At 41.2% G+C, this 17902-nt stretch overlaps 1 protein-coding gene across 3 annotated transcripts in view; it reads left to right on the top strand.

Annotated features, from left to right (window-relative positions):
• Kiaa1958 (KIAA1958 ortholog) overlaps nt 1-17902 on the top strand; it is a 134950-nt gene that overhangs the window by 54900 nt on the left and 62148 nt on the right. For all 3 annotated transcript variants that reach the window (XM_021159964.3, XM_029476265.2, XM_021159963.2), the window contains exon 2: nt 9711-10905. In XM_021159964.3, the coding sequence (XP_021015623.1) occupies nt 9735-10905 (1171 nt within the window). In that variant the 5' untranslated portion in view covers nt 9711-9734. The remainder of the gene's footprint in view (nt 1-9710; nt 10906-17902) is intronic.

The following is a 17902-nucleotide window of genomic DNA, read 5'->3' as shown; positions in this document are numbered from 1 at the left end:
CTTGAATCTTGAGATCAGTTCCTAGCTCCAAAAGATCCAACACACACTTCTGGTTTTCTTTGGCACAAGAATACGTACATACACACATACATATACATACATACACTCACATACACAAATATACATATATACATACATACTTTCATATATATACTCACACATAAATAACAATGAAATATTTTTTCCTAAAAAATGTTAATATAAAAAGGTGCTTATTGTTACATTATTAATCAGTAAGCAAAATCAAGCTAAGCAAAAATAATTAAAATTCAAGGCCTGATTAATTATAGTTACTGTATTGTTAAAATTTTTATAGAATTGGGGTGGAGAGATAGCCTAGAATTAAGAGACTTTGCTGCTCTTAGAGAGGACCAGAGTTCAGTTCCTGGTATCCATGCAAGGGAGCTGCCACTTCTGTTACTACAAGCTTCAGAGAATTTGACACCTGCTCTGACCTCTGGGCACATGTGCATACACAGACACAAATCTTTTTTAAAAATTATGCAGAGTCATGGTGTTTTAATGCTAACTCTTAGTATTGGCTAAAAAGTTGGTACAAGCACATCTTCCCAAGCCCAACCTCCTAGTCAGTGTATCCGTGTCTAGGGTTGCCCTAATAAGCAGGTCATGTGTTCTAACAACCCTAGGTGGTGTCAGCTGGCATGATTTGAGAAGCTCTGCTGCTTGCTTTCCAGTTCTCTATAGTCAGCCAAGCCAAACATCTTACTGTCTCTTAAAACCAAGTGGAAGGTTCACTAAGAAAAAAGAATCAAAATCTGTAGGAAATCTGGAAACTAAGAAAGGAAGACTTCACACATGCACCGATGTTCACAGAATGGAAGATGACCCAGAAAGTTAATTAGCCCTGAGCCAAAGAAAAGTCTTTCTCCCTCCCTCCCCCCACCATTTCCCAGACAAATTAGAGGTGAACTTTCCATAAAAGAACACAGGCTGTCCCATAAATTATAGCCGTGGGGCCTGGTTTAGAGTTGCTGCTGCAGCTCCTTGTACTGACCCTTCAGGCGCCATTTTGAAATGGTATTAAAAATAAACTGGGCTGGAGAGATGGCTCAGGGGTTGGGGAACCTGGGTTTGATTCCATGGCAGCTCACAAACGTCTGTAACTAGTTCCAGGGGATCCAGTGTCTCTTCTGGCCTCTGCTGTCACTAGGCACACAGGTGATACACAGACATACCTGCAGGTAAAACACTCATATACATAAAAATACAACTAATGAAAACCATATAGTGGTGGCACATACCTCTAATTGTAGCACTCAGGAGGCAGGTGCATCTCTTGAGTTCAAGGATAGCCCCTAGTCTATAGATCAAATTCCAAGACAGCCAGGGCCACACAGAAAAACCCTGTCTCAAAACCAACCAACCAACCAAACTCCAAAAAGTTCTCAAAAGAGAAGAAATGAACTCATTTGTAGTTTTAGCCGCCAGAGACATTCTTGAGACTGAGCAGACTGGGAAAGTTGGGGGGCAAGCTAAAACTGAGGCCCCCACCTATCTCTGCCTCTGCCAGCCTTTGCCTTATATCTATAATAAAGACCCCAAGCCCTTAGGAGCAGTCTTGTCTTTCTGTTTCTTTTTTCATTCAGTAACATATTGTTCACTATTTGACACAATATACCTTTGAATTAAGAAACTGCAAATACTGTTAACATAGCTGAGAAAATTTATTCAGTATAAGTATGGAATATCATTTTTAATATGGAAGTTTTACCATAGAAATTAGAATTAAAAATGTTTAAACATAAATAAGTTAAAATGGTTTTCAGGAAAATAAAGATTTGCCTTCATGAAACTAAAAACATAGTCAACTAGAGGAACTTCAGACAGCATGTGTGTGTGTGTGTGTAATTGTTTGATTGAATGCACATGGGAGTAAATACGGGTGTGGAGGCCAGAAGTTGAGTGTCTTCTTGAATTGCTCTCCACTGAGGGTTTGAGGAAGGGTCGCTCACTAACCCTGGAGCTTTTCTATTGACTGGGCTGATGGAGTGAGCTCAGGAATCTGAGTGTTTCCTTTGACCCTGGGGCTGTGGTTACAGATGGATGCCACTGCATCTGGCTCTGTGTGGTGCTGGGGTTAGAATTCAGATTCTCATGCTTGAGCAGCTGGCCTTCACTAACTAAGTCCTCCCTAGCCCAAGCGATGTACAATAGAGAAATAGATCAGAATATAAAATCTAGACGCCAATGAGAAAGTGAAAAGTTTTGTGCTTTTATGAAGGGACCATAATATTCAAACAAACAACTGAATTTTATTTTATTTTTTTTGCATGTTAAAAAAATGGTCTTCCTCCAGTATTTTTAGAAGGAATGATACAGTTCCAAGTCGGTGGGTTCCATCTCATTAGCAGTATCTTGAGATAATCAAGCCATCTTGATGTTTATTGAACTTATTTCAGAGTTTGTTATGAGTAGAAATAGGTTATTCACACCCCAGTGTTGCTGTTGCCTACCCTTCTCTTCTGGAACAATTAACATTGTGTTCAGCACTTGTCATCTTGTTCCTGAAATGGGTCAGAAGAGAGGAGTTATTAGAATGAGATATGAGTAGCTTCAAGGCTCACTCCTGTGAGCAAATATGTCACGGTAATGAGACAGATACATCCTCCCTCCCTGAGAGCCAGTGATGATGAGGAGTTAATTTATATAAGATTCTGTAGGCAGAGTGTTACCACATTTTTAAAAGGTCAGCAACTGCATAAGAAAGAAAACACACCTCTCTCTGACTGCTTCATCAGTTTCTGTGAGTTTCAGAAGGGTTGCTGTGCTACAAACCACAAGTTCTCTTAACACAGTAGTTTTGAGAGCCAGTAGCTGGAATGAGTTTCCAGAATTGAACCAGGCCTGCTGTACCCTTTGGACAAATAACAGCATATGATGAAGTCAGGGAAGGCGTCTAGAGTTTGAACTTCGGCAGCTGAGAGGATAACATCAATTATTGAGACACGATGGCATTGGATGCTAACTGTCCTGAGTCTGTACCTGATAACCGGCTCTCCATGGGTGGAGAACACTGTCTACTGAAACCGGAATCTGGGAAGAAAACACTGCTAACTACACGCAGGAAAACCGAGGAGCAGCAGCAAATCAAGCAAGAGTGGTAGAGGCAGTCCCCGGGAGCCAAAAGAAAGGGGTAGACAGCAGAGAGCAGCTCAGCACCAGGGAGACCAGAGGCCTGGGCACTGGCAGTGGGCTTTCTTCTTGTGGAGGATACTGGTGACCAAGCCTTTAGGGTGGAAGGGTGCCTCTTCATGCTGGTCTCGGATTCCAGAACCAGATGCCTTTAGCTTACTTACACGGTGGGTCTTTATCATCTAGGACAGATTCTTTGTTTGAAAGCTATTGCTCTCTTAGTCTTGAAAATCTGGGAAATGAAGCTGTGCAAATTTAGAGGCAGTTTAAGAATACATGTATCATTTACTGTGAGAAAGAACTTTTAAAATTTTCTGTTCACTACTATTTTGCATGGGCTGTAAAAGCATGAAGCATCATGTCAAATCATTCCTATTGATGGGAACACCATTTTTTTTTTTTATTTCATATATTTTGCTCCTTCTATTCCCTTCAACCCAAGTCCTCCCCTTCTCAAATTCATGGCCTCCTTTTCTTTCATTTTTATTGTTACACATGCACAAACACAATACATGCTGAGTCTATTTTGTGTCACTTGTAAGTGTATGCTTTTAGGGCCCTGACCACTTGATATTGGATAACCAACCGAGAGTTCAATCCTGGGGAAGACTAATTCTTCCTTTCTCAGTAGTGATTAATTGACTGTGGTTCTTCGTGTAGGGACCATCCTTTGTGAGAGTCCCCTGTCCGTTTTAGCTTTTCAACTGCCGTTGTTTAAGTCACTCTATTGTTGAGACATGAGTATAGTTTCCCTGTCAAAGCTAAAAGACTCAGTCTTGCAGCAGACTTCCTAGCCCTCTAGCTCTTGGACTCTTTCCTTCCCCTGTTCCTCAGTCTTCCCTGAGCCCGAGGTGTACTGGATATATAGCAGAGATGCTTCAGGCACCCGGTAAGTTGTTCTCTATATTTTTGACCAATTGTGGCTTTCTGTAATGGATTCTGTTGCTTCTTTGATGAGGGGTAAGAGCTTCACTTATCTGTGCCTGTAAGGATGAATAGTAAGAATGCAGTGAGAGATTATACTGGTTTGGAAAGGTGGCAGGTTGCATGGCCTCCCCAGCCACTGGTAGTTGACTGAAGTTTTCAGGACCAGATATTCCTACTGAATGGGGGCCCTAAGTTTAATTAGACAACAGTTGGTTACCCCTAAGATAAACGTGTCATGTTGAACCTTTGAGGATATCTTGCTATCGAATGTATGTATATATAACCACACTGCATGCTGCCCTGATGCCTGAAGGAGGGCAATGGACCCTCTGGAACTGTAGTTAAGGACTGTTGTAAGGCCCCTGTTGTTTCAGGAATCCAACCCTGATCCTCTGGAGCTGTGACCCAGCCTTGACTGGTTTTTTTGAAGCGTAACTAGTTAACAGTGGCTGGCCGTGGTGGCACACACCTTTAATCCCAATACTTGGGAGGCAGAGGCAGGCAGATTTCTGAGTTCAAGGCCAACCTGGTCTACAGAGTGAGTTCCAGGACAGCTAGGGCTATACAGAGAAACCCTGTCTCAAAAACAAACAAACAAACAAACAAACTAGTTAACAGGGAGTGAATGTGTGTTTCAGTGAGAGGTTGAGCAACACCAGAGCTGTCCTCCCCACCCCCACCTACCCCCTTTTTATCTTCTTTCTAATTATTCTTCAGATCTGTTCTCTTCCCCCTTGCCTATCCATCTGACACTCTTCAAGGTTGGTTAATGTTATATCTTGCTTGAATTCCAGCTTCTAGTTTTGTCTTTTCCTCATATAATCAGAATGACTCCAAAGTCACTATCTTGCTTACAACCAAATAATGTTATCTCTACAACAAGTCCAAAAAATATTTCCATGACCTGCAATGCCTTTGTGGTTGGAATTACATTGGACCTACAGATGGATTAGGAGACAGTCTAAGTATGCTGACTTCTGAAATACACTAATATTGCTTACCTACTTATTTATGACATGCTTATTTTTTCTTATGTCTTTGTACTTTAGTTTTCCCCTCCCTGGGTAGCCCTGGCTGCCCTGTAACTCACTCTGTAGACCAAGCTGGCCTTGAACTCAGAGATCCTCCTACCTCTGCCTCCTAAATCCTGGGATTAAATGTGTGTGCCATTGCCTCCCCCACCTTGTTTATTTACTTAGAAATAGGATTTTGCTATGCAGCCCAGGTTTTACCCTCAAATTCATAACCTCCATTTTCCAGCCTCCCCACTGCTGCTGTCACAAGCATGGCCTCAGTGCCCAGCTTCCTGGGGTTTTGTTGTTGATTTTTTCCCCCAAATACTTGCATATTTTAAGAAATGAGTTTGTTACAGAAATCTTATATGTGAGCAACTGAGATCTGGTAGTTTTAAAACAAACAATAGAAAAGGCTTTGAAGAGTTAGAACTTCCAAAGATTGTCCAGCAGGGAGAAGCATCTGATGCCAGCTGGAAGGGCCAGGTAGGTTTTCACTCCAGGCTGGCTGCTTTCTTGGGCTTGGGGAAAGTGGCATGATGCTTTTAGATCTGAATATTATTTTCTTTGAAACAATTTTCCTCAAACTGTTGAAAAAATTATTCCCGTGGTCTGCCCTCACACTTTAATTCAAGGTTGATAAGTGTAGTTATAGTGTGTGTAAGGCATGCAAAGGGCTGGGGCAGTGGCTCAGTGGTAAAGCATCTGCTGCACAAGCATGAGGCCCTCAGTGTGGGTCCTTAGTGCCCAGCGGTAATGACACACACCTGTAATCCCAGTGCTGGTTCAGTGAGAGACTCTGTCTCAAGGGGTGTGGGAACTGACTGCTCTTTCAGGGGACTTTGGCTCAATTGTGATACACAGATATACATACAGACAAGATGACAATATACATAAAATAAATAAGTAGGATAGAGAAGCAATTGAGGAAGACCCCCAGTGTCAATCTTTGTCACCCACAGTCATGCATTACATCCATGCCCATATGAACACATACACCACACATGTACATGCAAATACATGCAATACACAAAATGAAGACAAGCTTTCCATATATCTGCTACCATGAAGAGACAGAGCTGGACGCAGAGGCTGAGGGGAAGTAGGAAGAGCCAGAGACTGCAAAAAGCAGGTAGTGCTGGGCAGTGTGTATCAGGCTCTCCTGATTCATAGCCTGTGGCTCAGGACTGCACTGGGGAAAGAAGCAATCTAAGTCTTCAACAAGTGAGGACAAGTGAATAGTGCATAGGCAGGCAAGGAGCAACCAGTCTCCAGAACTTGTCCTTGGGTTCTGGAACCCCAAACATTTACACCATTTTACTTGGTTTAATTTCAGCGAACAGGAAGGTAAGTGGAGGTCACCCAAGCAAAAGCACGAGAATGACATAGTCTTCAAAGAACAATGCCAGTGGGGATCCTTGCAGCCCAGGTGGCTCCAAGGCATTTGCTCAATGCCCCACTGAGCAGGAGCTGAGGTTCCAAAAGGCAGCTCAGGCTGAAGGGTGGAATCAAGTCCTGGCTACTGCCTGAGAGCCCTGGCTACTGCCTGAGAGCCCTGGCTACTGCCTGAGGATGGCCCTGCTCCAACAGAGGATTCTTTGCCAGGGTCTCTGGAGTCCCCTACAGAGAGCAAGCAGTAATCCTAACTAGTTAGGGTCTCTCTATAGAAAAAGAAGCTACTTGTGCCTACAACCCTTGCCCTCTTCGTATCTGCCTCCTGTGGAGTGTGACTGACTATCCAGGATGTTTTCTCTGTTCCTCAGACCTGGAGTCCTGTGAAAGTCTTTGGAAGTTTTCTGGGCCTCTTTTACCCAACTTCACCAAATCCTGTGAGTGCCTGGCTGGTAACCTTACGCTGATGATGAGGGCTACTGCGTATACCTGTTGGCTCTTGTTTGACCTCTGGTTGCCTGCCTCTTTCCAGTGCACCCTTAACAGGTCAGGTCTGGTACTGCTTCTCACGGGAGGTGAAGTGGTGAGCCCACTATGGTGAGAGCAGAATTAATGGCCCAGACTGGGTTGGGTGTTTCAAAATATACTTATTGAAAAGAATATATTAAAAATTATAGACAAATCTAATCATAGGAGCTTATAGTTTTGATTCAGGCATAAACCTAAAGAAATGTAAAATTCAACTTAAGTAAATCTGTAAAACAAACATAAACTCAAATCAACATTAATGTGATAGTGACCCAGACTTGAGGTAAAATCCTTCTGCTGTTGTTATGCTGTCTGGTTATGTTGGTACACACTGGTAGATACTTGTGGTGGGGGCAAGGGGATCGTAGTTTGAGGGCAGTCAGGCTGTACCGTTTAGGCTGGAAAGATGGCTTAGGGACTAAGAGTCTGCACTACTCTCACAGAGAAACCAGGTTTGGTTCCCAGCACCCGAATCAGGTGACTCAGGCTCCTATAACTCCAGCTTTGGGAGAGCCTGATGCCTTTAGCCTCCAAGGCACCGTCATTCAACAAGCATATACCTGCACACAGGCACACACACATGTAATTTTAAAACATCTTTTTAAAATGCCAGAGTTAGAATGTTATAAAGAACATGACTCTAAAGTATAGTATAAGGTCAAATACTAGGTCTGGTACTTATTTTGTGTGAGTACCATAATTTCTTCTCATTTATAAAATCAAGGCACTAATCTAAATCACCGAATCAAATTGTAATTATTTAAATAATTAGGTTGTTTGTATGTCAAGCTCTACAACAGTGCCTGACAGTAATAATAAATTTACTACTAATTAGATATTAGTAAATTAATTTATTAGTTAATAAATATTAATATTTATTGACTAATAATATTAATATTAAGTGGGTTTACATTGTTAATGTATAAACCTGTAGCTGGAAGCTGGTGGCAGTAGCTCTGCACACCTTTAGTTGCAGCACTCAGGAAACAGAAGCAGGGGGATCTCTGTGAGTTCCAGTGCATCCTGGTCTACAGATGGAGTTCCAGGACATTGAGGGCAACACAAAGAGACCCTATCTCAAAGAAAACCAGAAAAAAGAAATAGCATTACTGGTGGTAGTGGCCCACACCTTTAACCCCAGCACTCCCAGGGAGGCAGAGGCAGGTGAATCTCTGAGTTTGAGGCCAGATTGGTCTACAGAGTAAATTCCAGGACAGCCAGGGCTACACAGAGAAACCCTGTCTTGGAAAAAAGAAAAGAAAACAAAACAAAACAAAAATATCAAGCCTGTAGATGGTGTTGGGCTTTTGTTAGAACATGTGCTTCTGTGTCTCAGATCTTGAGTTTGGTAGTACATGTCTCTTGCTTACCATACAGGGTGTTGTTAAAACGTCAGAGGCTGGTTTACTAGCTTAGGGTAATCATGTTTCACACATAAATGGACTCTTTTAAAAAAAGATTTATTTATTATATCTAAGTATACTTCAGACTATATTATATGTAGCTGTCTTCAGACACACCAAAAGAGGGCATCAGAGCCCATTACAGATGGTTGTGAGCCACCACGTGGTTGGTTGCTGGGAATTGAACTCAGGACCTCCGGAAGAGCAGTCAGTGCTCTTAACCGCTGAGCCATCTCACCAGCCCCATAAATAGACTCTTACAGCCAGGAATCCTTTGGTTTTAATATTTAGTGGCATGTCTCTTGTTAACTGACTAATGCTGAGTATCTATTTTACCAGCCATATGAGGTATGGAAAAATATACACGTGAAGACAGTTTCAGGTTTTGAGAATGACCAGGGCCGATAAAGCATGAAGTTCTTTGTGTCTCCCTGTCTAGCTTTCCTCTTATCTGAAGACTCCACACGTCTTTGTACTTTCCCTCCCCATCCTCTGTCCCTACTTAGAACCCAGCCAGAATTTAGAGCCACTGCTTCTGACTCCTGTTTCAGTTGTTTATCCACGGGGCCTCAGAAGACATTTTACCTCTAACTGGAATGAATGGTGTCCTCTCAGGAATGTGGAAGGGTTTGGTGTGGCGCGAGAACCCAAGGCTGCCTGTTCCTGCTGCTTTGCACACTGCTTGCTTTCACAGCAATTTTTTTCTATACTGTTCTTCCTTTCTCCTCAAAGCCTTTCTTCTTCGCTTGCTAAGTTTAGTGCCTCAGTCTCTCTGTGGCCCTCTATTGCCTTGTTCTCTAGCGTCCAACAGATGTGACCTCCCCACTCTGACATTCGCCCTACAGTGGATCCACACTTTGTTTTCAGCTCTGCCTCCAGTATGACGTTTACTATATGATGACGTTGAAGAGCAGTCCTCTTGGCTAATGCAAATAGTGCACAGGCTTTCTGAAGGACTGAGCAAATGAGCCTCCTCTCATGATGGGAAGAGAGTACACCATGAGGAAACGTGCCCCTACTCGCTGCCCTGCTTTTCTCTTCATTGTTTCTTTATTTGCAGTTGTTGTTGTAGCAAGAAAGGAAGCTAACAGCATTCTCTTGAAACTCTATCCTGTGAGGACAGTCGGCTGTCTTCCCTTTTCCATCCCTGTTCCTATGCAGTGATAATATCTACATGCAGCTTACAAGCACATTTCCTTTTTTATTCCAAATGATTTTAGTTGGAAAAAAATGAACTGTGATGTGGGAATGTCTTGGGTAATAACAGTTTCTTGTTTTGATTATTTCCCTTTAGGAAAGACACTGCTGATCCTGTAACATGGAGGATTGTCTTCATACCTCATCTGAGAATCTGTCCAAATTGGTCAGCTGGGCCCACAGCCATGGGACCATTTGCAGCCTCATTCCAAACCTGAAACACTTGCTTTCTGAAGGTTCCCATGGGAACCTGACTGCAATGTGGGGCTGTAGTGCCGGCCATGCGTACCACTGGCCACTAACAGCTACTTGCAGAGCTGGGTCCCAAGAGAGGGTTTGTTTCCAGGACAACCGAAGTTTTAATTCTGATAGTCCCAGTATAATTGGGGTGCCTTCTGAGACACAGACTAGCCCTGTGGAGAGGTACCCTGGGAGACCTGTGAAGGCAAAGCTGGACTGTAATCGGACCAGAGACTCTTGTGACTTCTCTTACTGCAGTGAGCCCTCGGAACTGGATGAAGCTGTCGAGGAGTATGAAGATGAAAATACACTGTTTGACATGGTTTGCGAGTCTTCTGTTACAGATGAAGACAGTGACTTTGAACCCCAAACCCAGAGACCTCAAAGCATTGCTCGAAAAAGGCCAGGAATCGTCCCATCTTCCATCCATTCAAGTTCCCAGGGACAGATGGTCGATGAATGCAGTAATGATGTCATCATCAAGAAAATCAAGCAAGAGATTCCAGAAGATTATTACATTGTGGCAAATGCAGAGCTGACTGGAGGAGTGGATGGACCAGCCCTTTCATTGACACAGATGGCAAAACCCAAACCCCAGACTCATGCTGGTCCCTCCTGTATAGGGTCTGCTAAACTGATTCCCCATGTAACATCTGCCATCAACACGGAATTAGACCCACACATTCTGTCAGCCTCTCCCTCTGTTATCTCCAGACCGATCATCCCAAAGACTGCTAGGGTATCTCTGGCTTCACCAAACAGAGGACCCCCTGGTGCCCATGGCACTGCCCACCAGGTGACCATGCAGATGCCTGTGAGCACATCACATCCTAACAAACAGATCAGTATCCCTTTGTCTGCCCTGCAGCTGCCTGGACAGGATGAGCAAGTTGCTTCGGAGGAGTTCCTGCCCCATTTGCCTAGCCAGGTCTCATCATGTGAGGTAGCCCTTTCTCCCTCTGTTAACACAGAGCCTGAAGTGAGCTCCAGTCAACAGCAGCCCCCTGCTGCTCCAACCATAACCACTGAAGCCACCGCGCAGTGCATTCCAGGTATGGAACTGGAGGTGACTGTAAGTCCCTCATCCGTGCGTACCTAAGAATTCTGCGCCGTCAGCTCTTGTAAGACAGTTGGTTTGGTTTGCTAGGGTGCAGTCATTTTCATTCTCAGGAAGATAGAAATAATGAAATAAATTACATGTAAGGAATACTATGAAGGAATGCCATCTGAAGGAGGCTGTTCATTCAGCAGATGCACCTTAGAGATGGCAAATAAACGATTGTGTTGTTGGTGGCCAGACTTAAGATTCATATCCAACCTTAGCTGAACTGTTTATAGTAAATTTATTTTTGAAATAAATTCTTTCTCATATTGGTATCGAGGTAGTTAAGCCAACTGATGTTGAATAAGGTGTATGATAATATATATATATATATATATATATATATATATATATATTTATTTATTTATTTGAACCAGTTTCCTATTGCCATTCATTTTAGTTAGTGTGATGATTTAAATAAGCAACAGGTAACTTCTTAAACAAGCATTTGATCCTGTCTTAAAACTTAACAGACTCAGATAACATACATTTCTGGAGTAGGCCAGCTTAGCTCAATGCATTCTCATTGACAGAACTGTGGAATCATCATTCATGGCTGCTACCTCTACAATTCTAATTCTAATGCTCTTTAGTTTAAATATCCATTGCTTGTTTGAGCTAAGATATAAAGGGGTTTGATGCCCATACTTGGGGTCCACAATTCAAATCTAAAAGGACAGACACAAGTCCTTTTATGGACAAAGGGTGAACAGGCACAGAGAATATAGAAAGCAGAACACTGTAACACATTTAATCTTTTTCAAAGGAGCTATGTGTTTGGGAAAAACCCGAAACTTCCTAGAATTAAGTTGCTTTTACAAATACACATTTACAGTTTCAGTGTCAGCCTGAGGTCTCCAGAGGGAAGTTAGCACCTTTCTGTTACAGTCCTGCAGTCAGTGTTGACTCCTGCTGAGAGTGTCATCTAGTGCCTTTAGTTGCTTTGAAACGTATGCTAGTTGAAAATCATAAGTTTTTTTTTTTTTTTTTTTTTTTTGGTGGCTTTTCATAACAGTTTTATTGAAATGTGATTCACATTTTATAAAAGACACCTTTTTTAAAAAATGTATTTTATGAGTGATCCTGTGCATGTATATATGTGTACCACATACTTGCTCAGTGCCCAAATAGGTCAGAAATGAATGTTGGTTTGTGACTCATCATGTGGGTACTGGGAACTGAACCTTTGCAAGAGCAGTAAGTGCTGTAACTGCTAAGCCTCTGGTCGCTAGAAGCACCCCTTAAAGTGCTTGTGCCTCACAGAAGCACTCACTCTCTTCTCGTCTCAGTTCTTAAGGGCAACAGCTAATGTACTTTCTAAACTATAACCTTTTGTGACTACTTTCTTAGACTAAGTGTGGTATTTTCAGGATTAGTCCATATTAGAGAATTTTTATTGCCAAATAACATTTTACTATAAATATGTCATACTTCATTTTTCTTCAGCTGATGGTTAGACATTGGGCTGTTTCCACCTTTGGTCTGTTTGCTACTGTGAACATTTATACAAGTTATTATGTGAGCACTTACTGTGATTTTTGTGTGGGCATGGTAATGCCTATAATTAGACTTCGGGGTGGGACTGCTGGGCCTATGCTCGCTATGTTTTAGGTTTTCCAGAAGCCACTAACCTGCTTTCTAAAGACTTGATTTAAAGTCTTAGCACTAATGCACAAAGGTTCCTGTTTCTATGTGTGTCACCAACACATTATTTTCTGTGTTTTAAAAATTGTTCCTGTACTCCCAACACACAGGAGGCAGAGTTAGGCAGATCTTTGTGAATTTGAGGCTAACCCTGGTCTACATAGCAAGTTCTAAGCCACCCAGGGCTACATAAGAAGACCCCGTCTTAAAACATACAAACAAAAAATTGTTATGTTATTATGCCTGTATTATTCTAATAACTAATGATATTTAACATTTTTTGTGTTCTTATTGGTCATACACACACACTTTAAATATATATATATATATATATACACATACATATATATATATATATATATATATATATATATATACATTTTTTTTTCTTTTGAAAATTTTCAGATTCTTCGCTCATTTTAAAGTTAGGTTCTCTTTTCTGCTTTGAGTTGTAAGAGTTCTCTGGAGCTGCCTGTATTCTGGATGTAAGTCCCTTACATGTGTTTTCTCCTATTTACGCTCACCGACTCATTCATTCAGTATGTGTTCATTCGTATATTCTTCCTCCCTCACCACCCTCTCCCCCTTCTTGTCCCACCCACTTTTCATAGGAAAGTCTTGAACTTCTGATCTTTTCTCCTCCATCTCCCAAGGGCTTGAATTACAGGCATGACCATGCCCAATTATGCTTTCTTTCTTTAAAGTACTTTATACATTAATTATTGTATAATTCTGTAGACATAGGCCAATCTTCACATTTCAGGACACGTTTATCCTTACACTAGGAAATATAATTTTTAATATATGGAGGGTATAAGAAGTACTTTTCACTTGTATTTACTTAAAAGCATTCAGAATGTCAACAAAACAAAACAGCCACAATTTTTTTTTTTTGGTTGCAATTACAGAGTGGTATTCAGTTAACAGAACAACAGTTATCTTTGTATAAGCTGCTGCATCAGAGACAACTGGAGATGAAAAAAAAACCCCAAAAATAAAGCCAAAAGAAACAAAACAAAACAAAAACAAAACTATTGTCCCCATATATAACTAATTTGTGCTATGCACCAACAAGAACCTGATTTAAATTTCCATGCCAATTTACAACCCCCAGACTGTACCAGGCAAGGTTAGTGGCTACTGAAAAGACCACCAGGGCTATCTAAAGACACATTCGGTAGTGTGTTAACTATACAAAAAATGACACCGTACAGTTTAAAAACAAATCTTACACAGCTTTACATTTCAATTTTTTTCTTTAAAAGGAGTAAGTTGTGTACAGGGGGGTTAAATGCTTTATAGACAAGAAAAAAACTGTGCTAGAATCAACTTATTCATCATCATCATCTTCTTCATCTTTATCTTCCTCCTCTTCTTCATAATCTTCATCCTCCTCCTCATCTTCTTCCTTCTTTTTCTTCCTCTTTTCAGCCTTGACCACCCCCTTTTTCGCTGCATCAGGTTTTCCTTTAGCTGTGTAGGCAGCAATATCCTTCTTGTGCTTCTCCTTCAGCTTGGCAGCCTTCTTCTCTAAGGCTGCTTGTCATCTGTTGCAGTATTGTTCCACATCTCTCCTAGTTTCTTTGCAACATCACCAATGAATAAGTCAGGATGCTCGCCTTTGATTTTGGGGTGATACTCAGAACAGAACAAGAAGGCCAAAGGAGGCCTCTTGGGTGCATTGGGGTCCTTGAACTTCTTTTTGGTCTCCCCTTTAGTGGGGATGTAGGTTTTCATTTCTCTTTCATAATGAGCCTTGTCAGCCTTTGCCATATCTTCAAATTTCCCCTTTTCTTTAGCGGACATGGTCTTCCACCTCCCTGAGCACTTCTTGGAGAACTCTGAGAAGTTGACAGAAGCATCCGGGTGCTTCTTCTTGTGCTCCTCCCGGCAGGTTTGCACAAAGAATGCATATGAGGACATTTTGCCTCTCGGCTTCTTAGGATCTCCTTTGCCCATGTTTAGTTGATTTTTCCTCCGTGAGGCACAGAGTCCCCCAGTGCCTGTCTGGCTCTCACTTGCCCTGGTGCTGTCTCTATGGAGCTCAATGTACTGCAATGACTGTGAAAGCGGGAGCCAGACCAGCCTCCCTCTCATCTTTTTAAATAGGAGACAACTGGTAGAGTTTTCTATATTCTCAAATTGTATTTAATGAAACAGTTCAGAAATACATTTTCTCCACACTAACCTGTGAAGCAAGTTGTGGAACCCAGCTGTAAACCACATTTGAATGTCATTGTATAATAATTTGGAAAAGACATTCAACCTATTTGAAGAAGATGTGGTTTTTGTTTTGTATTGTTTTTTTTTTTTTTTTTTTTTTTTTTTTTGAGAGGGTTTCTCTGTGTAGCCCTGACTGTCCTTGAACTAACTCTATAGACTGTGCTGGCCTCAAACTCACAGAGATCTATCTGCCCCTGCCTTCCTAGTGCTGGGATTAAAGGTGGGGGCCACCACCACAGCCCAGTAAAGAAGTTGTTTTAATTCTTCCTGTAGTACATGTGTTACATCACGATTCTCTCTTTTTATTGCAATTGCACCTCTTATATCAGCTATAAAAATTAGGCATAACCAAAGATAGCATATAATGCCTCCAGCCATGAGTTGATCTGACATTACTCCCACAAAGGGGAATTTGACAAGGAGAATTTGTTTGGCCTAGAGTAGAATGTTCAAGAAAAGCACTTTGAAGTAATGGCAGGTTTCCAAGGTGGTTCTTGTGTTCTGGCCCACCATTCTGAGGAAAGATACCAAATTTCAACATGCTGTTGGCTTCAGAGAAGCTGGACTGGAAACAGCAGTGAGATTAATAAAAACCTAATTGATATTTCTGTTTTTGTGGGAGTTACATAAACTTAACATAATTCACCTTGACTTCTTAGAGTCCAACCTAAGTTCTATATTCTAAATTTTAAATTTTAACTTATTTACTTATCTCTGTTTGTGTATTTATTTATACTTGATCACACACACATACAAAAGTATATAATTACAATATAAGTGGGTTCTACACAGTTAGTGTATCAAGCACAATTGGGACTAAACAAAAGAGAAAAGCCCTGGGGAGAAAACAGCCAAAATTAAGAACAGGCACTTGAACACCTTGGAAACTTAAGTCTATATTGGATCATTACAATAGTACTACATGATTTTATAAATTCTATTTAAATAATAATAAACTGATAAATGACTCAGCCTAAAACAAAGAGAAGTTATTGCATTTTCAGTAGTATCATGTAGTCTATTTGAATACATTAATAATAAACTTAGAGTCACCACGTATATGTAAGTATGGCATTAAGGAAATCAGAGCCCCTCTTATTGGTGCCATTTCACCAAAAGCAAGCCCAGATTTGAATTCTTTTCTTCTTGCTGCATGTCTCTGCCTGTCTTATGAGTGTGCGTCTGCACCTGCCTGAAGGCAGCCCTGTGAATTTGTCTCTGTGTCTCTCCCTAACAAAGGGCTTCCCTCTCAACTTTTTTGAGCAGCACAGGAAGCATTACACAGGAAAAAATGAGGGATAATTTACAAAAAACTTCAACAGATTTTTACATGGGATTACATCACTGATCCCAGCTGGTCCAGATAACAAATAGTATTACAAATGTCACTGTTTATCAAGCAATATCCACTTGTTACGTTCAACATTTATGGTTGATATTCATTTTCTAAGATGACTTTCAACTTCTGTTTTTGCTGTTTTAAGCAAATGATGATTAAAACACACAGGTATTACTCTAGGAGCAAGGCATGGTGGTGTATGCCTTTTAATTCCAGCAATCCAAGGGGAGGCAGATCTTTTTAAATCTGAGGCCAGCCTGGTCTTCATAATGAGTTCTGGAAGAGAGGGAAACCCTCTCAAAATAAAATAAAATAAAATAAAATAAAGATTTTAGCAATGCATTAACTTAGGTTGTTAAAGGTCGATTACATAAAAATTCCAAAACAAGTCAGGTTGGTTGTTACATTGTTTTCTTAAAGACAGTTAACCTGAGTTAACTGAGTACTCAGTAGGCTAGCAGTCTTAGTCACCTGGAGGTGTATTATTAGTTTTGTCTGTGGAGTCCAGTGGCAGTTCCAGTTCCAGTCTTTTAGAGTGTAAGAGATGTTGCTGTAACTCGTTGCACTCATATTTCTTAAGTTTTGTTCCCTGGTAGGAGATCATCCTTGTTTTAGTTGAACTGAATTCCTAAAGTTGTGAAATGCTAAGGTATAAAGCATTGACTTCCACATCATTTCTGTTGTTTCACTCAACAGACTTTAGCAGTAAGGGAAGTGGACAGACTATATTAGAATTACTAGCAGTAGCTTTTACTCTATTACCTTTCAAGGTTTCTATGAATATATAGTTCATGAGGATGAAATTTAAAACCCTATTGTGTCCCGAGTTACACTTTTATGTTTGTTTCTTAAATATACTTGTGTGTAACCTTCTGTGAGGTTGTACCATTGAAAGACCCACAACGTGAGGACTCCCTCACGTTCTGACTCAGGAGAGGCGACACCCCAAAATCACCCACAAGAAACGGTCTTGCTGCAACTGCAAGAGGATTTTTATTCGAGAGCGTTCTCGGGCCCATGGTCATACACCACGCAGGGGTAGAGGACCATGGCGCCCCGAGTAGTTGAGTAAGGGGGTATTTAAAGGAAGAAACCACAACTCAAGGAGGTGGGGAGGGCGTTGTTGGAAAATACCAAAAATACCAGTTAAGAGTCACAAGGAAGTATAAAGTCACAAGTGTCAGGTTATCTCTCAAGACAGTTTCTAAGAGCCCCTAACAATCTAAGAGCCCCTAAAGATAGCACATTTGCATTGTAGGTTCCAGTAATGGTCAGGGTGCCATTCTTTGAATTGAACCCAGGAAGCAGGTGGGTGGAGGAAAGAATGTCGCTATCTGTTTTATGACCAGTACCTGGAGCACTAAGCCACAAAGGCTACACTCCCAAGCCTGAGCCCAAAAGCCTCGAATTTTGCTATACTTCTTCACCATGAAAATATAATAGATAAAAAAATAAATAGTGTGTCATTTTAGATCACCATGCGTGGGGTGTGTAGGACCCGAGTTATTTGGGTGAGTGAGTAGGGGCCAAGCATTAGCATACTCTGCATCTCAGATACATTTATTGATGCCATATTGTAAATGATACGTAGATAAGTGTACAGCAATGTTCTGTGTTCCCGTCTAAAACAGTTTTCTTTTTTGTCTTTTTTGGTTTTTTTCGAGACAGGGTTTCCCTGTGTAGCCCTGGCTGTCTTGGAACTCACTCTGTAGACAAGGCTGGCCTTGAACTCAGAAATCTG

Source organism: Mus caroli, unplaced genomic scaffold, assembly GCF_978045245.1.
Source record: "Mus caroli unplaced genomic scaffold, Mus_caroli_1 scaffold_6, whole genome shotgun sequence".
NCBI lineage: Eukaryota > Metazoa > Chordata > Mammalia > Rodentia > Muridae > Mus > Mus caroli.
Note: the sequence above shows the minus strand (reverse complement) of the source record. Positions and strands in the feature narration are given on the sequence as shown.